We start from the raw sequence: 20,703 nt of genomic DNA on the forward strand, positions 1-20,703 counted from the left end.
ACTGATTAAAGTCATACCTGGTATGGGTAGCCAATGACCCCTCGTTTTGGAAATATTCGCTATTATTTGTGACATACTTCCATTAGGTGCCTAATAGGGAAGCATTACACTGTGTAACAGCGTAGCTCATATGGTTGGATGCTGAATTGTTATCCAGGCAGCCTGAGTTCGATCAGTGTGTGATCACAGTTATCTATTTACATATTATATCATATTTTCTCAATATATTGAATGCTTCATCATGTTTTAAACAAATTACTAATTAAGTAACATTGCATTGCAAAGGACAAAAAATGAAATATTGCTCACGTAGGCAGGTCACTGGTGTCTGTTCTGTTTCTATTCCACTTCATTTTGTACATGTTTCATTATGATAAATATCATAAAAACACACAAAACATACAAATTTCCTGCACCATGCACAGCAAATGAAAGAAGGTTGTCCACAGTCACACACATTTTTCCGCACTTCTGCTGCGAAACAGACATCTTTCACATTCACAAACACTTCTTGTTCGTTTATTAATTTTGATGCATACCACGCATATTTCAACATGGCTTTGAATATAGGAGCTGACAACTGAAAGTGAATTAAGGAGTGAATTTTGAGGGCATCCTCCCTTGAAGCATTTTGTCGTCCAGTTGATAAAAGGAAAGAGCTATTTTGCAAATATTTGATAAAAATCTTCACCTGTCTAAAAAAATAAACATCACAGGACTGGCATAATTCAATACATTTGCATGGAATCACTTTAAGGCTGCACATTACTTCATTTTCTTCATTTGTAAATATTTCATCATACAAAGAAGGATTTACTTGCCCTCCCCGCGAGTCCAGAATTAGAAGAAATGGCTGCTCTTTCACATGTCTTTATTACTTTCTCCAGGTATTGGTTATAGAGTTGAGATGTCAGCTTTCCTGATGAAGAACATTGAGACCAATGTGCTCAGTAGAAGGTAATTTATCATATACAAACAAAACCAGAAATATTGCAACATGAATGAAAATATAATAATAATAATAATAATAATAATAATAATAATAATAATAATAATAATAATAATAATAATAATAATAATAATAATAATAATAATAATGATAATAATAATAATAATAGTAATAATAATAATAATAATAATAATAATAATAATAATAATAGTAGTAATAATAATAATAATAATAATAATAATAATAGTAATAATAATAATAGTAGTAATACTAATAATATTAATAATAGTAGTAATATTAATAATATAATAGTAGTAATAGTAGTAGTAGTAGTAGTAGTAGTAGTAGTAGTAGTAGTAGTAGCAATAATAATAATAATAATAATAATAATAATAATAATAATAATAATAGACTATCAAGCTTTAAAAAATGAGAAGACATTAGGATTTGAACTCACGTTACCTGGATAACAACTCAGCATCCAACCATATAAGCTATGCCATTACACAGTATAATGTTTCTCTATTAGGCACCTAACGGAAGTATGTTACAAACAATAGCCAATATTCCCAAAACGAGGGGTCATTGGCCACCCATACCAGGTATGACTTTAATCAGTAAGTCTTGTACCTTCATCTCACACAATCTTATTTAATTTGGTGATATAGAGAGCGTGTCCTCTGCTTGTAAGTTTGTCATTTACAATATTCCAAAGACTTTTATATTTAATTAGTTTATTAAATCACTTATAATAAATATGGTTTTTTCGCATAGTGATTAACTGTTTACAATCACGTAAAAGAAATAAGATAAATGCGGTTAAAAACATTCGGAATTAAAATATTTTTTAAAAGTAAATAAGCATTTCAGTTGTTCGCTTCTGTTTATAATGTCGACAGTGACCCAGTCTCTAGATAGTCTTTTAATATTTATTACTTGTTTATGAATAAGTGGACAAGATACCTCTAAATAAGAAGAAACAATGGACATAAATCTATTCCAAGAAACATTTACCCGTATGTCAATTGTTTGATAAATATCATGCCAAACAGCACTGTTCAATAAGTATTTAAGAAATTCTAAGTGAGTCATTCCACGTCAAACCGGACAAATTTAAATAAAATTTAACCTTGAAGTTTTTTATTTCTGTCAAACTTTTTTATTCGATTGAAAGAACAAAAATAAAGTATACGTATAGTTTTATTTTCATAAAACTTGATTCTTTCGAAAAGTATTTAAATTCAAAATTTATGTAATAGCGCGCACTCTTATATATAAACGGTAATATCTCCGTTACTAATTAACGCAATTTATTCAAATTCGGCTCATATTAAAGCTCATAACATATACTTTCAACACATCTGGCCTTCGATTACATAAAAATTTATGTTGTATCTTTTTCTCGAAAATATATTTTTAAAATGCCTTTTTTTTTTTAAGTTCGGACACTTTTTTCGAAATATAAAAAATATCACTGCATTCCTTAGTTTCTCAACTATATGCACACAAAATTTCAGAATGGGATATACATAAATGAATTTGCAATAAATTAACTTACCCAGTCGGGTGCACGCTGTTGAGTAGAAGCGTCACTGCAAGACCACGTCGCTATGTATGGATACGTGTGTACACACAGTGTCGACTTACGAAATATGTAAACACTTTTGAAGCACAATTATTAACATAAAATTCCACAAAACTAAGTTAAAACACACAAAAACAAGTCAACCGTGTTGGATAACTGAAACATACTTTTCAGTAACTCAGATAAATACACGTTTACTTTCGTGAGACAAAGAATAATCTTTAACTAGTGTTTCAGATTTTGAGACTGGTATGACAGCATGTAGTGTTCTCGTGCCACTTACTGATTTTGTCCTCTCATATCGAGACTGTAGTAAGTCACATTCATTTTTATGTTCATCATTGGTGAAAAATAGAAAATGAATTCCACTAATATTCTTATCAGCTCACTCAAACAATTTTCTTGGTGTCGTAATGGGGTCCTGATGAGGCTGAAAACTTGCTGTTGTTGCTAGTCTTTTAGTGGTGCCGCCAATCCCATCACAAGGGCCCTTCCCATGTAAAGTTCCAAAAAAATGCCATTCAGCACTTACGCCAAAATCTTCTTTGTGAAAACACAGATTTACAATTTTTTTCGGTTTTGTATTGGGCACTAGCCCCATGAGAAAAATAAATAACTCTTTTCACATTTCCTACTTCGTTCTTCAGAAACCGCATTAACTGTCGTTCGAAAAGGTGAACAGCATTTGTTTCGTGTTTAAAACACCCTGAAATTGGTACAAAGTTTTTAAGTTTTAATTAATTTCTGTCTTTAAAATAAATTACAAAGGGATGGAGTGTGACCTGATTTTTATTCCTATGAACACCCTGTACTGAGTCTTGAATCACGCAGGCATAATTTTCGGAAAAGTCACAAATTACAAGGCATTCACCATCCTGGAGACCTTCTTTCTTTTCCGCCAGAAACGCAATTTGCTGCTATACAATAAATGCGTGAGGAGCTAGCGCTTCTAACTTGGTCGAAAGTTTATCTAAGAATTCTTCTACTAAAGAGTGCAACATTTCTAAATAGTTCGGTCAATAGTTACCCATTGTTTGTAATTGACTACATCTATCATTTCTGTTTGAAATGCTTCCTGTAAATATTGAATTAAGTCTGCTGTTGATGGACAATTTTTACACTTTCTAAAATAACAATCAGGGGATGCAGGGTTACATACAATTTGTGAAATCAGATCTTTATAATTTCTCAGTGGCAGTTCTAGATTGGCTGTCAATTTCCCATGTTTCCACCATCAATAATTAACAACTTTACATTCTCATGATGAGCACACACACAGACAAAGTGTTCCCTAATTTTACTGTATGGCCAGTCCTCAAATATAGTTAAGATCTGAATTTTAAGTTTTCTGTGAATAATGTTCCTGAAACACACTGCTAGCTTATTAATTATGTCACTGCTACTCTTCTCATCTGGTGTTGTTTCTACTTTTTCTCAACGCGAAAAATCTTTTCCTTAAGCGTTTGTTTTATTTTCTGATATTTCTGTTGGGGATACTTCTTCTGTGATAATTTCTTCTTCTGAATTGGTGTTTCCCCCATTGACACCATACTTCCATTCAACTTATCAATGTGCGTCACTGACACCCCTGAATTACTTGAATTACTGGACACTAGAACCAGCTAAGATATCAACACTGCTGATTTGAACGGCACTTGATTCACCAACATCTGACATTAACAAAATTTTCTTACGACAATTTTCACAAATCTTAAGATTGTATGACAAATTAATGTGTTGCATGTTCAATTTTTTAAACATGTTGAAAGTCATGCACCTTAATTTCCCTTTTGTAAACCTACGACTGTGGTTGCTTATTTTGAAAGAATAAAACACTGATAATGTCTAGGTTGTGTTACATTATTCATTGTGACTAGGTTACACGGTAATTGCACCATCTAAAAACAAGACAAACTACGCCATACACACTCACTGTAATACTATAGTACTGTGTTATTAATGCCCGAATGTTTGAAAATCTCGGAACAAACTGAAGAGAATTCATTCTGCCTTGGACTTAGTTTAAGTATTACATATCACAGCTAAGCTTCTGCAGACGTAAACAAAGATGACTGGCAGTCGCCAGTGTGGTGATAACAGACAAAGGCAGCAATTGACAGTTTATAGGCTTCAGCAATTTAACGGTGTGGCGGCGTGGTGCTGCAAGGGATTAAGATTAGTGCAACAGAGCTCTGTGCCCGTATTTCTTTAGTATTTTTTTACTCTGTCATTTATTGCTTTCCCACTACGAAATTTGACATACTTACGGATAATTAAATGGAGAACACGGTGATAACTTAAAAATGGTATTCTAAGTGTCTGAACATTATGAATATGAAGATTTATATAATAATTATGGCATAAAGTACTGTGAATACATAAAAATGGAAAGTGAATATACACAGGCTAAAAGCCATATATTTAACCTTCCAAATGAGACTAACCTCGATTTCATACGATACACGTAATGGGAGAAACGAATATTTATATATGTCAATGTGTGCAATTTTTCAATAATTTTGATGCTGTATATATCTCAAAATAATCAGAATTGGGCCAACAAAAAAATATGGGTCTCTTATTTTTACCCTAAGAAAGCATAAAAAAATTTTCAAACAATTCTAAAAATATGAGGTCAAAAATGTGTCATGTCTGACGTGGAATGACTCAAGTTCTAAACTCTTTCCCTATTGGAAAACTGTCTGGATTTCGATTTTTTATTGATTCTCTCCAAAACTTGACTTGTACTTTATTGCTAGCATCAACATAGGTGATTGTTTTTCCTTGAAGTGAGAGACTTCAGTCATTCACTGTATGAAACATATCTGCTAAATACGCCAATTTCATGACACAACACTCATCACACAATCTGTATCGCAAAACAAAGTCGTTGTTAATCTGGAAAGCTCTGACTTCAGCTCTCATTTCGAAGAGCTGAGACAAAGTTCTGCTATGAGAAAGTCATCTTACTTCCATGACAAAAGGTAAGACATAGGTAGACCCTCCATGTCATCCCACAACATTTTGTATAGCACTGTATTCTTAGGTAGTGAATTGATCAAATCAATTATTTTCATGCTTTCATCCAAAATTTCTTTTAGAGATAGCGACATTTTTTTCACAGCAAGTGCATGGCAATGGAGAACACAGTGACTACTGCTGCACTCTTTGACTTTCAGCTTTGTTCTTGAGAGAACAGCAGGCATCTTCCCTAGTCATGGCCTTTATGCTATCTGTGTATGCAATAACGCAATTATCCCACAGGATGCCACTCACTGTGACGATTTCGTCTTTTAATTTGAACATTTCAGCACCCCTTGTGTCAGTCGGTAATGGCTTGCAGAGAAGCAGATCCTCTTGAAAAGAAAACTGATAGTGCACAGATATTTAAAAAATTGCCAACGCAGCCACTCTATTGATTCATCCATTTGGAGCAAAAATTCAGTCCATTTTATTCATAAAAGTGAAGTGGCTTTTATATCTTCTGCTCAGTCCCTGATTCATTGCGAGATTTTGTTATTCAATAAAGGAACTATGTCTATTAGTTTCGTGACTTTTCCAACCAGCATACATTTAATATGCCCTTTATAAAAGGCTTGATAATGTTTTCAGAGAAGGTGTGGGCTTCACCAGCTTCAGCAACTTGGTAACTGACTGAGTAGGAAGCCATCACAGTCTTTTCATTGACAGTGATAGAATATCCTAATCTTCTGGGCTTGTGTAAGTTCACAGTACGTCCTTCTGAAGAAATCAGTAGCTTTGCCCTTGCATTCTGAATGGACCCCCCCCCCTCCCAAAATGACAGCTCATTTTTGCTGGGAAAATGGCACTGTTTGACAACACTTTACCGCAATTACACTGATTAGTTGTTTTGATAGTTTTTTTAAGGATCCAGACGAATAGCCAAAAAATATCCTACAAGGTTTTTCATGAAAACATGGATATAAAGAAGAGGTGGTTACAATCTGTGCGGGAGAATCTAAAAATCTAAAAAGGATTAACGTCACGAAATGGTGGGGAGAAGCCATCTGGAGATGGAGTTGAATAATTCTGAGGGGTGCTAATGTCCATTCTGGGATGTAATTGCCTTGGAAGACAGACAAAACTAATTTGCATTATTCTGCCAATTCTCTTTCTTGTCGTAATGTCAATTGCAACAGACAAAACGCAAATGAAAAGCATTAGTGATGTTCTTAAATTAAATGTGATTTTCATAGGCCTAAACCCAAATGAGGAAGATAAAATTCTCATAATGATTTCCTTTAAGAGTGAAGTGAAGCTGGGTGCCTGTGTCGTAGATTTATGGCACCTGAAAGAACCCGGTCTCTGATACAAAGCTCGAAACAAAATTTCATCATCCATTTCTCGCCTACAAGGAATATGAATTCCTAATAGCCTCTTACACGGGGTGTATCAGAAATACAGCTATACGTTTGATTGCATTGTGTGATAACAGTATTATTGTTACAGGAAATATGACATTACTGTTGGAAAGGCAATTCTTCAAATAACAAGAATACCACACCACAGCAAAGTTGAGCTTAAGTCATTAGTCAAGATGCGTAGCTAACGAGAAAGACAGGCTACAGCACAAATCAAAGTCACATGGTTATCTCAGTCCAGTCATGGCCATCGTGACAATAGCCTAATATAAGTACAAGTTCAAAGTTCTAAAAAACAAAGACATTGCTATATTAAACTCATGTTAAATGTACATTTATATATAAACTTGTTCAATGCCGACCATGTCAAGACTAAGAATGTGACGTCACACTATAGCCTGTCTTTCTCATTAGCCACATCAAGATGGTGCTGAACATGCAACATCAAATTACAGTTGCAGTGTGGACAATAACGTATGGTAATGATCGTGAGGCCGCAAGACTGGTAAGACGTGATTGAAGAGACACATTTAAGATGCAGAAAAGTAACAGATGCAGATTGGATGGGAAGAATCGTTAGAAATGCGAATCTTGGATGAGACTGTTAATGCTGATCGATATTGAGATATCCTCAATAAAATTGTGGTATCAGTGATGCAAAGTCCTGAACACGAACACTGTTTATTCCAGGAGGATGGCGTCCCCTCACTATGCTATTGTGATGAGGGAAATTTTGAATCATGATTTGCAAAACAGATGGGTGAGAAGAAGAGGACCAACAGAATGGCCAGCCCATTCCCCTGATTTCATAGCCTGTGCATATTGGTTGTGGGGTAATTTGAATGCGATGGTTTATGCCTGGAAACCGCATGAATAGTAATTGAGGAAGAAATTCATGCTATTCCAATGGATGTTATAAATCAATGAATGACTTCCCAAAGCGTTACCAATTATGCTTGGATGGATGGTGAACAGTTTGAGGCAATAATGTTACTTGGTTAGTATTGTTGTAAGTGACATGTTTAAGGCTATGAATCTGTGAAATTTCTAACTTCTACATTTTTACACCAATTAACCTGAAACTTTTATCACATATTCTTACAATGTGGACATACAATACACAAATTTTCAATTTGATATTCTTCTTGAATTTAAATCTGCTTATGACAGCATATGGAGGAGTAAGCTTGTAGAAAAACTGCACAAAATAGGAATCTCGGGTAAGTTAATATGCTCTGTTGGTTACAAGAATTTATCACACAGCGATTCAGCACAGTTAAATATCAGTTATCAGTCATATTTTTCAAAATACAAAAAACAGCTATGGATGTGCCTCAAGGAACAATGTTGAGTACATTATTTAATATATTTATCAATGATTTCCCCGAATCTTTGGGCAAAGAAGTAAAGTGTGCATTATTTGCTGATGACCTCGTCATCCGGGTTTCAAAACCAAAGAACAAGCTCAAATCATTGGAAACCCAAATGACTAAATTGGAAAATTGGTGCTCTACTAACCTAATGCAAATAAATGAAGACACAACTAAGTATCAAATATTCACAAATGCCACTAAACCAGTTAACATAAACATCAAGCTTAATGAACTTCCCTTACAAAGAACAATCAATTCACAATATCTAGAAATCATATTTGATAACAAATTATCTTGGAAATATTATATTAACACTGTAGTAGAAAAAGTCCAAAAGAGATTAAATCTGTTAAAAAGATTAGCTGGCTGCAAATAGGAAAGCAAAGAGATGTACACTAAATTCCACATATAATATATATATATATATATATATATATATATATATATATATATATATATAATTTGAACTGGTAATGGAAATTACGGGAAAACGGCTGAACGGATTTTAATAAATTATCCCTCATTTTGAAGCTTGAAACCAAAGTCTTTCGGAAAAATAGTAGTTTTCAGTGAAATGTCAATTTTCCTACATAATTTTCCTTTTTTCCAAAATCCATCTTTCGTCAGTTTTGAGAACTAATTAATTCGATGTTCGCTTCCTTAAGCGAAGCAAGCATCAAGTCAGCTGTGTTGCATTGAAGAATAAAACAAAACACACACTACAATGAACAATAGGCTATTACACGAAGGCCATGACCTACAGGATTGCTGACATAGAGTTCAGACGGCTCAGATTCTTTCCCATCATAATGCCAATATGTCAATCTTCATTTGTGCAATTTTTTGATAACGTATAAAAAATAATTTACAGGTCTGATTCTCTGATCTGTAGTTTTCCGAGTACAGCTGTGTATTGGATATTAAGAACTACAAAACTTAAGAATGCTTGATGACATTATTACCATTAAAAATGAAATATTATTATAGTTAATGCAACACGTAATGCTATACTGATATATGAAAGTGAAACCATTTGGGGCTTTATGTAAGTAGACGCAGAGAAACAATATTTTATATTAGATCTTCATTTCTATAATTTATTAAGTAACGGCTATAGGCCTATATAAACTTATCTTACTGAAAACTATAAAACTTACGTAAGGTAACAATATTGTTATTAAAACCAGTGGTGTTGGTCCTTTTCATATATGTAATGGCAGTGTGATATTTATATGTCTGATTCTCTAACTTTCCTTGGTAGTAATTGAGTCCTGCTTCCTATTTTAGCTGCGTCTTTAAACTACATCAAAATTAATTTCATATTCCTTTTGTTTAATTGATTAGATTTGTGATCGCTGCCAAGCATATTTTGTTGTAGGGAAAATAGCATGCCATAAATCACTTCTTGCTACCGTGATGAGTAAGTTTATTTCCCGCAACCAGCAACAAATGAAACACTCAAGCTGCTAACGATTTACGATGGACAATTTTATTTAGGGCGCATATAAGATTCTACAACTCTGACATATCATTCGCCTCATTTTCCACATCTCAGCAATAAATTCCTCACAACAGCCTATATTACAGAAAATATACGAAATAACATTCATTGTTACACAAATTAATCCAGCAGTATTTGATAGATCAGTATTGTCTGGAAGAAGCGCAAAAAATTACAATTCATAAGAAAAGACCAAAAGGTATTACTTATTGATAAAATAAGAGGCCTACAAGATTTTGTAGTCTCTTGATCATCTCAGCAAGATCTCTTAGTGGGAAAAAGTGATTCTGCTCTCTACATTTCAGGGTAGTTCACGAAACATGCAGCAGCTATACCAAGATGCTACGTCTTTTGTTCAAAGCATGACAAACCTTATATTTTCTTAACTTTCACATACAATCCGCAATGACCCGAAATAGCTACTGCATTACTCTCACATGAAAAACCCACTGATCATTCTGACATTGTTACTAGCGATTTTGCATTGAAACTCAAGAACTGAAGACGGATAGGTTCAAGGAAAAGTATTTGGCAAAAAAAAAAAAAAAAATTCAGAGGGAGTATGTTTCACTATTATGGAAGCAAATAACTATCAAAATGTCTGGTACCGGTATTCTTCATTGAAAATAAATCTGAACAATTTTTATTTGAACTTTTTATGGACTTAGTTTGCAGCAATTGCTGCACAAGCCACTAGTATACATAAAACCTGTCCTCAAATATTGTAGTGAAATACTCATCACAGCCGCCTCACAATTAAATAAAATAGAAAAATTTCAAAACCAAGCACTACGTTTTATTACAGGTGCAGTGAAATCCACACCAACAGATTCAATGAGACAACTTACTCAACAAAAACCACTGATACACGAGTTTGAAGAACAAGCAGAAATGTAATATGAGAAATTTAACAGACTGCCTAATACAGACTATTGGAGAGAATACAAAATCTTGCCTACTAAATTAAAAACGCAAGAAGGATTTATGCAGAAGGTTAGAAGATTACAAACACATCTCATTCCTCAAACTAACATTGAAATGTTACAAATCTGACAAAATACCTTGGAATACATAAATATTCAAACTGAAAACAACTCATTGAAACTAACTGTTAAAAATGATACAAATCAAAATGTAGCAAAACAATTAACATTAGAAACAATTAAAAGCAAATATCCTTGTGAAACCTGGCTACACATTTACAGTGATGGAACTTTACAAAACGACTATGATGGTGCAGGAGCTGGAGGAACTTGTCAATTTTTCTCGTTCTATAAAGCAGTCGGGAAGGGCTCCACAAACTTTGATAGAGAAGTTGAAGCTGTATTCACTATTCTAACCAATCTACTGCAAATAAATAAATTTTCCAAAGCTGTAATCCTCACTGACTCAAAAGCAGCTATACAAGCTATAGCTAATAATAATTCACAGAAAACTGACAAAACTTCTCAGTGCTGCACCCTGATCAAGCAGCTCCAAAAACTAGGCAAGATATAGTTCTGCAATGGTTTCCAGCACACTGCGGCATTGCAGGTAATGAATTGGTGGATCAACTGGCTAAGAAAAGCTGCACCCTAATAGAAAAACATATTATTCAAAAATCATTTATTTCTGTTAAATTCAATCAAAAATTCCAATACAAACAAAAATTTTCGAACAGAATAAAGGAATCAGCTAAAGATAAATCATGGGAACCCCTCCTCCAAAATTTAAACATCATCCCTGAAGAACCAAGAAATTGAGCAGTGGCAGCCTTTCGTCTTCTGATTGGGCATGATTGTTTGGCAGCTCATTTATATAGAATTGGCACTCCCTCTCACCCAATTGTGTGTTATGTAGAAAGGACATAATCATGGATAAGCTCCATCTGGAAAATTGCGAAGCTTTGCCTGTTTATCTCAACATCACAGAAAAATACTGGACTGGCTTCATTGCCATGATACCAGAGCATTGGCTACCAACCAACCAACCAACCAACCAACCAACCAACCAACCAACCAGCTTTGATATTCCAATTACTTTACTTATAATTAATTTTTGTTGTTTTTCTAAATACTGAATTATAATTGTCCCAATTTTCAAAGTTTATATAATTTTTTTTAAATTTATATTTAATTCATTCCTGATAGATGTATTTAAAATATGACACATGCTTTTTTTTTTTTTTTTTCCAATTAGTTTTTGACAAAAATAATATTTACCCTTTTAGCTGTTAATTTTTCAATTTTTTTAAACTTATTACATCCTCATCACATGGTGATTTGTATACTTTTAATAGTAGAAGAAAATACAAGCGTAAGTTTACTTCACATGCTTTTATGAACTTCTGTGCAAAATTTCACTGAGATTGAAGGAAAATTACATTCATTAGAGCATTTTGAACGTTACAAAATCTTGAAAACTGCAAAATCAAGAAAACGAGTATCAAAGTACAGCATGTATATGATATATACTATCAGTATCCTTCCTTCTTATACACGTCTACCACACACATTTTTCTCCTACATAACAGCGCGAAATATGAACTCAATGAAAAGTAAAATTAGTTAGAATGGAGAACTGAGTGTCAGTTTAAAGGGCTGCAGTTCCCTGCATGAGCTGGTAACTTTAAATTCGTCCTGAAGGGCTTTAAATTGTCATAGGGCCAAAATAAGCACAGATTTAGAAAACTGAAACATTATTTTCTTTTCAAGAGTTAAAAACAAAATTTACATTTCTTAATGTTTTTTTTTCGTTATTTTCACCGATAGCCTTAATTTGAAGAATTGCCTTTCCAGCAGTAATGTCATATTTCCTGTAACAATAATACTGTCATCACATGATGCAATCAATATAGCCATATTTCTGATACACTCTGTATAAAATGCTACTGCTTCTACTATTACTGTACCATTACCACTATCACTGTACCACTACTGCTGCTACCACCACCACCACAACTGTGCCACTAGCAGCAGCCTACTACTAATATATGTGCAGATGGGGAAGAAGTTTCCAACAATGCATTCATATCAGCACTGTTTCATCTACTTGTACAGTGAATTATAACTAAATACACTGTGTTCTGCTTAGAGAGATCGAGAAATAAGTGATAATCTATTTCAAGTGAAAATAATTGTTTATTAACATACCTTTTTACATAACTTGATGTAAAAACTCTTCGAGATTCGGAGAATGCTTAATGCAACTCGATGTGTGAACCTTGAGTTGCTCTGCTGACATCTAAATGGTATTCAACCTCCCACCATGTGTTCTGTAGCATTTGTGAAGTCACTAGTGCAGATGCATTTGTGATGCATTGCCTTAGTTCTACCAAAGTGTTAGCTCTGCCTCTTTGGTACACAGCATCCTTCATAAAGCCCCAGAAAAAAACCCAAAGGGATCAGATTGGGTGACCTGGGTGGCCAGGCAAGAGGTTCTCTCTTCCAATCCACCTATCAGAGAATTTTTCATCCAAGAAGTCATGCACGCATTGATGATAATGGGGTGTGGCCCAATACTGCTGAAAAACTGCTCCTGGGGGAAGTTGGTCAACAACAAAATTCTGCAATGTCCAGAGACACATTTCCTGAGACTGTAGCTTCTGCGAAGAAGAATGGTCCAGGGCAGAGTTCCTCGTCAATCCACACCAAACATTCACTTCGGGCGTGTCTCTCTCATGTTCACATATAACATGTCCCATATCCGACAGTTGTGCTCATTGATTTTTCCATATAAGTGAAAAGTTGCTTCATCAGAAAAAACAATGTTATCTAGGTACGAGTTGTCATTATCAATTTGTAGAAGCATTTCAGCAGCAAAATTTTCCCTAAGTGGATGATGGTTGGGCTTTATCTGGTGATGAAACTGTATCTTGTAAGCATACAAATATAGGTGTTTATGCATAATCCTGTGAATTGTTGATCTAGGGATTCGAAGCTCAGCACTAGCTCTTCGTATCAACTTCTGTGGACTCCTAGTGAATGCCGTTCACACACGTTCGACTGTCTCCTCAGTTACACACCGTTTTGCATGTTTACTAGTCTGCGGTAGCAAAGATTCTGTTTCTCAGAGTGTTGTGTCTCACTTGAGAATTGTTTTATGCCCAGGTAGATCTACATTCCATGTACGACGAACATGGTGTTATATTTGCATAACAGATTTTTCTTCTGCTAACCATGGCACGCACTGAACTTTCTGTTATGGTGTCCACATGTTTATCACAGCGTGTTCTACAAAATGGAGCCAGGCTTATTTTAGTGCCCTAGCAACAAACAAACGAAAGTTAAGCAGCTGTTTTCAAACTTTGTTGCATAAACTTGGACAGTTTCTCTATCTTGTCAGATGTAAAGCACGATATTTTTATCTGTTTTTAAGAGTGAGCATATATTTCTCGAGCCCTCTAAGCGGGATACAGTGTACATGTAAGAAGGTACTTTTTAAATACTATATGGCAGTGTGTGAATGGAGGCAATGTGTTGAGGAAAGCATTGTAATCTCATAATCTCAGTTCATAACACATATTTTGACACTCCAGTGCCTCTTTACATTTTCTTTTTTTAAGTGAAGCATCAAGAATAGCAGTTTTGCTCATGCAGAAAGAACATTTTACCTTTCTAAGTACGTAACGGTTTTTTCAAATTTCTTCACCTGGAAATCTAAAGAACTTCTGTCATTCTTCGTTTCTTGTAAAACAGCTGTATTAGTCTGCAAGGAGTTCAGTGCTGTCACAGCTTTCTGAAATAAGTCAATTAAAATACTTAATATGTAGAAAACTTATGATAACACGAAAATTCATACAATATTCTTATAAATCAGAAATAGAAATTTGTAATTCTCCATATATGAGAGATACTAGTATTCAAAACATTCATAATGCCAGAATGTGTTTAAAATTTATGTATAATATATCGCAAGTGCTATATGCAGTGTAAATATTAAATAAAATGTATTAATAATTAGATTATATTACAAGTAACTACTACAGCACACAAATATTATCTGAAGAAATAAATTACATATAATATACACATAACACAACACTGCAAAAATATAATGTTAAATACAATCAAATGGTGGATCATCGAGACTGCTGCTCCAAGTCTGCACTTGGACACTATACAAATCCCACTTGGCAGATTGCCTACAATTAGGCTTTACGAGGTGTTCCTCAACTGTAAGATAAACACCAATATAATTACATATGAAATCCCTCAAACTCATTTTGTTTTCACCAATTCCATTAACATTAGGTGAGTGCATAATTGATATGATATCATTAAAATAACTGATAATAACAATCATTTTTAATTCTTTTTTTTTTTTTAATCCATTCCATAGATCTCACATTAGTATTGAACCTTTAAGATGTGAAATAAGCCAAGAGTTACCAGTATAGAATTTTTTGGCAAGACGAAGTGACACCAAGGATTCGCCATAGATTACCTGGCATTTACCTTATGGTTGGGGAAAATCTCTGAAAAAACTCAAACAAGTAATCAGCCCAAATGCGAATCTAACCCAAGCTCGAGCGCAGCTTTGGATCAGCAGGAAAGCAAGTCTGTCAACTGAGATACGTTGATGGTTCTACAAAAAAATATACAGTATATAGTAAACAGATAATTCAGTTTACAGACCTAAACAATTATTCAACAGCTAAGTTGTAAAAAAAAATATAATACATAGCAAGTAAATTAAATTCAGTTTAAAAGCATAAACAATCCAATCAGTTGAAATATACAAAAATATATAACCCATATCATGCAGATTAGTTCAATTTACAAGCATAAACAATTCATCAGTTGAGCTATACAATAATATGCAATACATTGCAAGCAGATTAATATTCAATTTATAGCATATACAATTCATCAATTGAGCTGTACAAAAATATACAATACATAGGAAGCAGATTAATTCAATTTACAAGCACATTTTAGTTTAACTATACCAAACTGTACAATAAGTAGATTAGTTCAATTTACGAGCATAAACAATAAATTCCTCAGTTATGTAGAAGGTATGAGTATGTAGAATTTCTGTTAAATCTGTTCTAAACCTTTTCTCATAGTCCTTCAAAACTGTAAAATAATTAGGCAGTGCACTGAAGACCATAATGAACTTTTTTTTTTTAACAGCTTAGACTAACAGAGGCAGAGGGAGATTTGATTTAGGCCTATGTATTGTATTAAAATTATGAATGTCTTGATTAGTACTAGATATATTTTGGTTTTTAATATAAAACATCATTAGGGAAAGAATGTAGGCCTACTCAAAAGGTAAGGTCAAGATTTCTAAATTTTGGAAAATCTTTTTACATGATGTCCTTTTATACACACCAGCCATTATTTTATAGCAAAAATGTGTTTAGCTTCAGACGAGTTAGCCCATAATATTATAATCCATATTTCATTACAGAAAGTATGCAAAGTATGACATTTTGTTTAAATCACAATAGAAGATAAGGATCTTTGCATAAAGGCAGAGCTCAATTTAGGAGTATTCGATGTGTTTTCCAGTTCAAGTGATCATCTAACTATAAACCAAGAAACTTTGTGCTTATAGATACTTCGAGATAAGTTTCATTTAATCTACTATTGTAGGAAAACTGAGCACTATTATGTGTACTAAATTTGACTACACTGGGAGGAGTCTTTGAAAAAGTAATGTATAAAATATCATACCATCATCTAAAAAGACAGAACATTTTAGTCCCAGAACAGCTTGAATTTATGAAAAATAAATCCACGGAAAATACAACATTTAGTTTAATTGATAAAATTCTGGAGTCAGTTAATAAAGAATTAGAAGTGAAGGAATTTTCTGTGATTTATCTAAAGCATTTGACTGTATAAATCATAAAATGCTGCTAGACAAATTAAATTATTATGGAATTAAAGGCGTTGCACGCCAATGGTTTTACTCATATCTCATAGACAGGAAACAGAAAGTCGAAATCAATACAACTATGAAATCTGCCTTGATATGGGGAACTAATTAATTAATTTCATTTATTAGCCTGACCCAATATTTTGCCTTGCGACACAGAATAGCTCGCAATAAAATTTAAAATGAAAAATTATGTAATCAGGTTTCAAATAAAAGAGATTAAGACATATAGAAAAAAAAAAATAGAACCTAGCAAAATTTAAATTGAGTGTACACCATAACGACGCTGGCGAAATATCACTACAGAAAATTTTATGATAGCAACTTGAAGATCTCTCTTCAGCTTGTATTTTTCCTTCCACTTTACAAAGGTTTTCGGAATGGTGTCTCTTGCTCTGAAGAAGAGACCGGTAACTGTGATTTTTTTCAATGATGTATTTTGCTGATAGGTACTGAATTGTGGGCTCGTAGATTTTATTTTTCTCTTCGTTCACTTCAGATGGTTGAGTGGCTGAGATTTCAACTCTGATCATAGGATCAATTATTTCAGCTGTCTGTTTATTTCCATTTATAGCTATAATATCGATCCTACGATTGCTCCCACCATCAGCAATACAATGAACTTCCTCGTGAACTTCTAAATTTTTGGATCAAAGTGCATCTGCGATCATAGAATGTATGGTGTTGGGTAACTCTCAAACACATGTGGTAAAGTTTCATACTCATTGCAGTGCCTACGTGTTTAACCTACAGTACATGTACATTGAAAAAAAAAAAAACGCACAGGTGCGTGTGCACACACACACAATTATCTTAATTAACAATAAGTATTTGAAATTCCACTACTAATTATACTGGTCAACAATGATTTTGTTAAGTAAATAATTTCGGGTGTTTCTTATATATTGCCATCTGCTGATTCCAAAAATGAAGTCAGAAATTTTCCATCACCCATCATTTTTTTTTAATTCTGAAAATAATTTTTTCCTGTTTATTAGCAATTGTGATATATGACATGCTGATTAGAAGGAGTATTTTACATTTATATTTCATTCCATTGTGTCAACAATTGACTTATAACGTTTAGTAATTGTTGCCTGTGAATTCACGAATAACAACGACATTTCCCTCACAGAACTGTGATTGTAAGATAAGTTCCCAGATGAATAGATGCTTTCTTTAAAGAAATAAGTTAAACTTGTGCTGTCTTCCGTTGTCAATTGAATTGTGATAGAAGTTTATAATATCGTACCTAATAGTGCACTACAAGTGTTTAGTGTATAAGAAACATCTCTCGAAAGTGTCTAAATGATAGAAACAACTTCTGTTACATTTGTGTGGTGAGCTCACTTTAAAAGCGGAGAGGCGAAATTTTACTCCTTTAGTTAGAAGAGCTTATGAGTGTCATTTTAACAACAAAATAGACCAGAACAAGACATGGGCCCCGGAAATCTGTTATATCAAGTGTGTAACACTATTAACTGGCTGGTTAAAGGGATCCCGTGTCATATGCCTTTTGCAGTCCCTATAATATGGCACGAACCTAAGGATCATTTGACAGACTGCTACTTCTGCTTGACAAATATATATGGAATAAGTCTGAAGTCCAAACACACTGTTAAATATCCATCTTTAGATTCAGCAATTCAACCAGTGCTTCATGGGCCAGAACTTCCCATACCAACTCTACCAGATGACATAACATTGACAGAAGTAATTCAAAGTGTTCCTGATGTTCAGAATGAATGACAGAATGGTCCAGATTTTGTGGAAGATGATACTACAAAAGAACTTCACTTTCTAATACAGAAGGATTTAAATGATTTGGTTCTGGATCTTGGTTTAAGTAAAAGCAAGGCAGAATTACTCGCCTCAAGATTGAAAGGCTGGAAGCTGCTGCAGGGTGACATCAAAGTAAGTTTATTCCGCCAACGCCAAAAGGAATTTGAGCATTTGTTTTCTAAAGAGGAGGACCTAGTTTTCTGCAATGATGTTGAGAATTTGTTCGAGTCACTGGGTGTTGAGCATCAACCTGAGGATTGGCGTTTGTTCATGAACTCCTCGAAAACAAGTTTTAAAGCAGTGTTACTACATAATGGAAACAAATATCCATCCATTCCTTTAGCCCATGCAGTTGGTATGAAGGAAAATAGATAAGAATATGAAGGTCTTACTATCCACTATCAAGTATGATAATTTTTCTTGGCAAATATGTGGGGATTTGAAAGTAATAGCTATCTTACTTGGGTTACAGCTTGGCTATACTAAATTTTGCTACTTCTTGTGCAAGTGGAATAGCAGAGATAAAAGTAATTATTATATAAAAAAGAACTGGCCAAACTGGGAGTCACTTAATCCAGGACAAGAAAATGTTCTTCACCAACCACTTGTAAGTTCTGAAAAAATCTTCCACTGCATGTCAAACTAGGCTTAATTAAGTATTTTGTGAAAGCACTGGATCGTGATGGCAGTGCATTTCTCTTACTGAAAAATAAATTCCCAAGAATCAGTGAAGCTAAACTAATAGAAAGAATATTTGAAATATTTGTTGGCCCTCAAATAAGGAAACTGATAAAAGATACGCAATTTGAAAACCAGTTAAATGTGCAAGAAGTAGATGCATGGTTGTCTTTGAAAAAAAGTTGTCACAAACTTTCTAGGAAACTTAAGGTCTGAGAACTACAGAGAACTTGTCAGTGAGATGATGATCTACAAGATCATGGGATGTAATATGTCTTTAAAAATACACTTTCTGCATTCCCATCTCGATTTCTTCCCTGAAAACCTAGGGGCTGTGAGTGACGAACACGGGGAGCATTTCCACAGGACATCGCGGAAATGGAAAAGTGTTACCAGGGTAAATGGTGTCCAAATATGTTGGCAGACTACTGTTGGACACTGACGAGAGATGTTCCTCAAGCGAAGTACAGCCGAAAATATACTTCACGTACATTTTAGGTCACTAAATGTAATTTCAGCTAAGATATCATAATACTATAATGCATAGACACAAAAAATGTTTTTCATGTGATTACTCTAAAACCCTGGGTGATGGAAAAGTTCTGTAAAAAGATTTGAAATCAGCATAAAAAAATCACTTAGAATCACCCATTGTTTCCCCTTCTAACACATAAAAGTTTAAATTTTGTTGACCAGTGTTATGTTTAGGCGTAAAAACTTCCAATAACAACAAAAATTGTAACTGGATTTGAGGATAAACTTTAGTGACACACGAACATAACATTTTTGTTCGTATGTCACAGTCATTGTGTTACGTGTGTCACGTGTTTTTCTTGTAGAATTTGTACATAAATCAAAATGTTGTCCATATAAGAAGTTGATTGGTATGTGATGTGTCTCACTTTTACATTTATGAAACATTATAAAATGAAATGGTTTTGAAGAAATATAAACAAATGCCCATTTGAGCGTGACGCACGAACTCTCAACCTTTGTTTATAATAATTATAATCAAGCACGAAATAATCATTGTATTATGGTTTCTATAATTATTAACAAAGGTCAGCACTTCATTATTAATTGAATTTAACATACAGAAGTAACGATTTATTTGCCTTAAATGTGCATTCAAATATGATTTTTAATTGATAATTTCGCGCTCTTAAATCACAGACTTCATTGTGCTTTTTCTCCCACATACGTGTTGTTACACAATCAGTGTTGTCAGATTCAAAAAATTCGTATCATAACGAAAAAATGACATATAACAAGCAGAGATTCGTGAGATTTTTATTTTTCGTGAAAATGTCGAATTTTCATGGAATGACCCTAATATTGTTCTAGCATTTTTTTAGCACTTCGGGTACTATACTAGTTTTCAACATCTTATTAGCTATTTCTGTTATTACATGAGCTGCAATTGAATCTCTGATTGTCTTCACTAATACTTGTATTCTACTTGGACTCAGACTAGTATCTGCTGCTATACTCTTTATTACAGACAAGATTAAATCTTGGGAAAATGTAATGTTTTGAGCCAAATCTTCATTATTTTATACTTCATAAAACATTCTTATGTGAGGGCT

At 33.8% G+C, this 20,703-nt stretch overlaps 1 protein-coding gene across 5 annotated transcripts in view; it reads right to left on the reverse strand.

The window, feature by feature from the left end:
- The window catches only part of LOC138704960 (folylpolyglutamate synthase, mitochondrial-like), a 154,332-nt gene that overhangs the window by 95,789 nt on the left and 37,840 nt on the right, over positions 1 to 20,703 (reverse strand). For 4 of the 5 annotated variants that reach the window (XM_069833433.1, XM_069833437.1, XM_069833434.1 and 1 more), the window contains one exon: positions 14,382 to 14,506. In XM_069833433.1, the coding sequence (XP_069689534.1) occupies positions 14,382 to 14,506 (125 nt within the window). Of the gene's footprint in view, positions 1 to 12,921; positions 12,941 to 14,381; positions 14,507 to 20,703 lie in introns of those variants that run through there. The other variant, XM_069833438.1, reaches the window with a different exon arrangement.

The sequence above is a fragment of the Periplaneta americana genome, chromosome 8 (assembly GCF_040183065.1).
Source record: "Periplaneta americana isolate PAMFEO1 chromosome 8, P.americana_PAMFEO1_priV1, whole genome shotgun sequence".
Classification (NCBI taxonomy): domain Eukaryota; kingdom Metazoa; phylum Arthropoda; class Insecta; order Blattodea; family Blattidae; genus Periplaneta; species Periplaneta americana.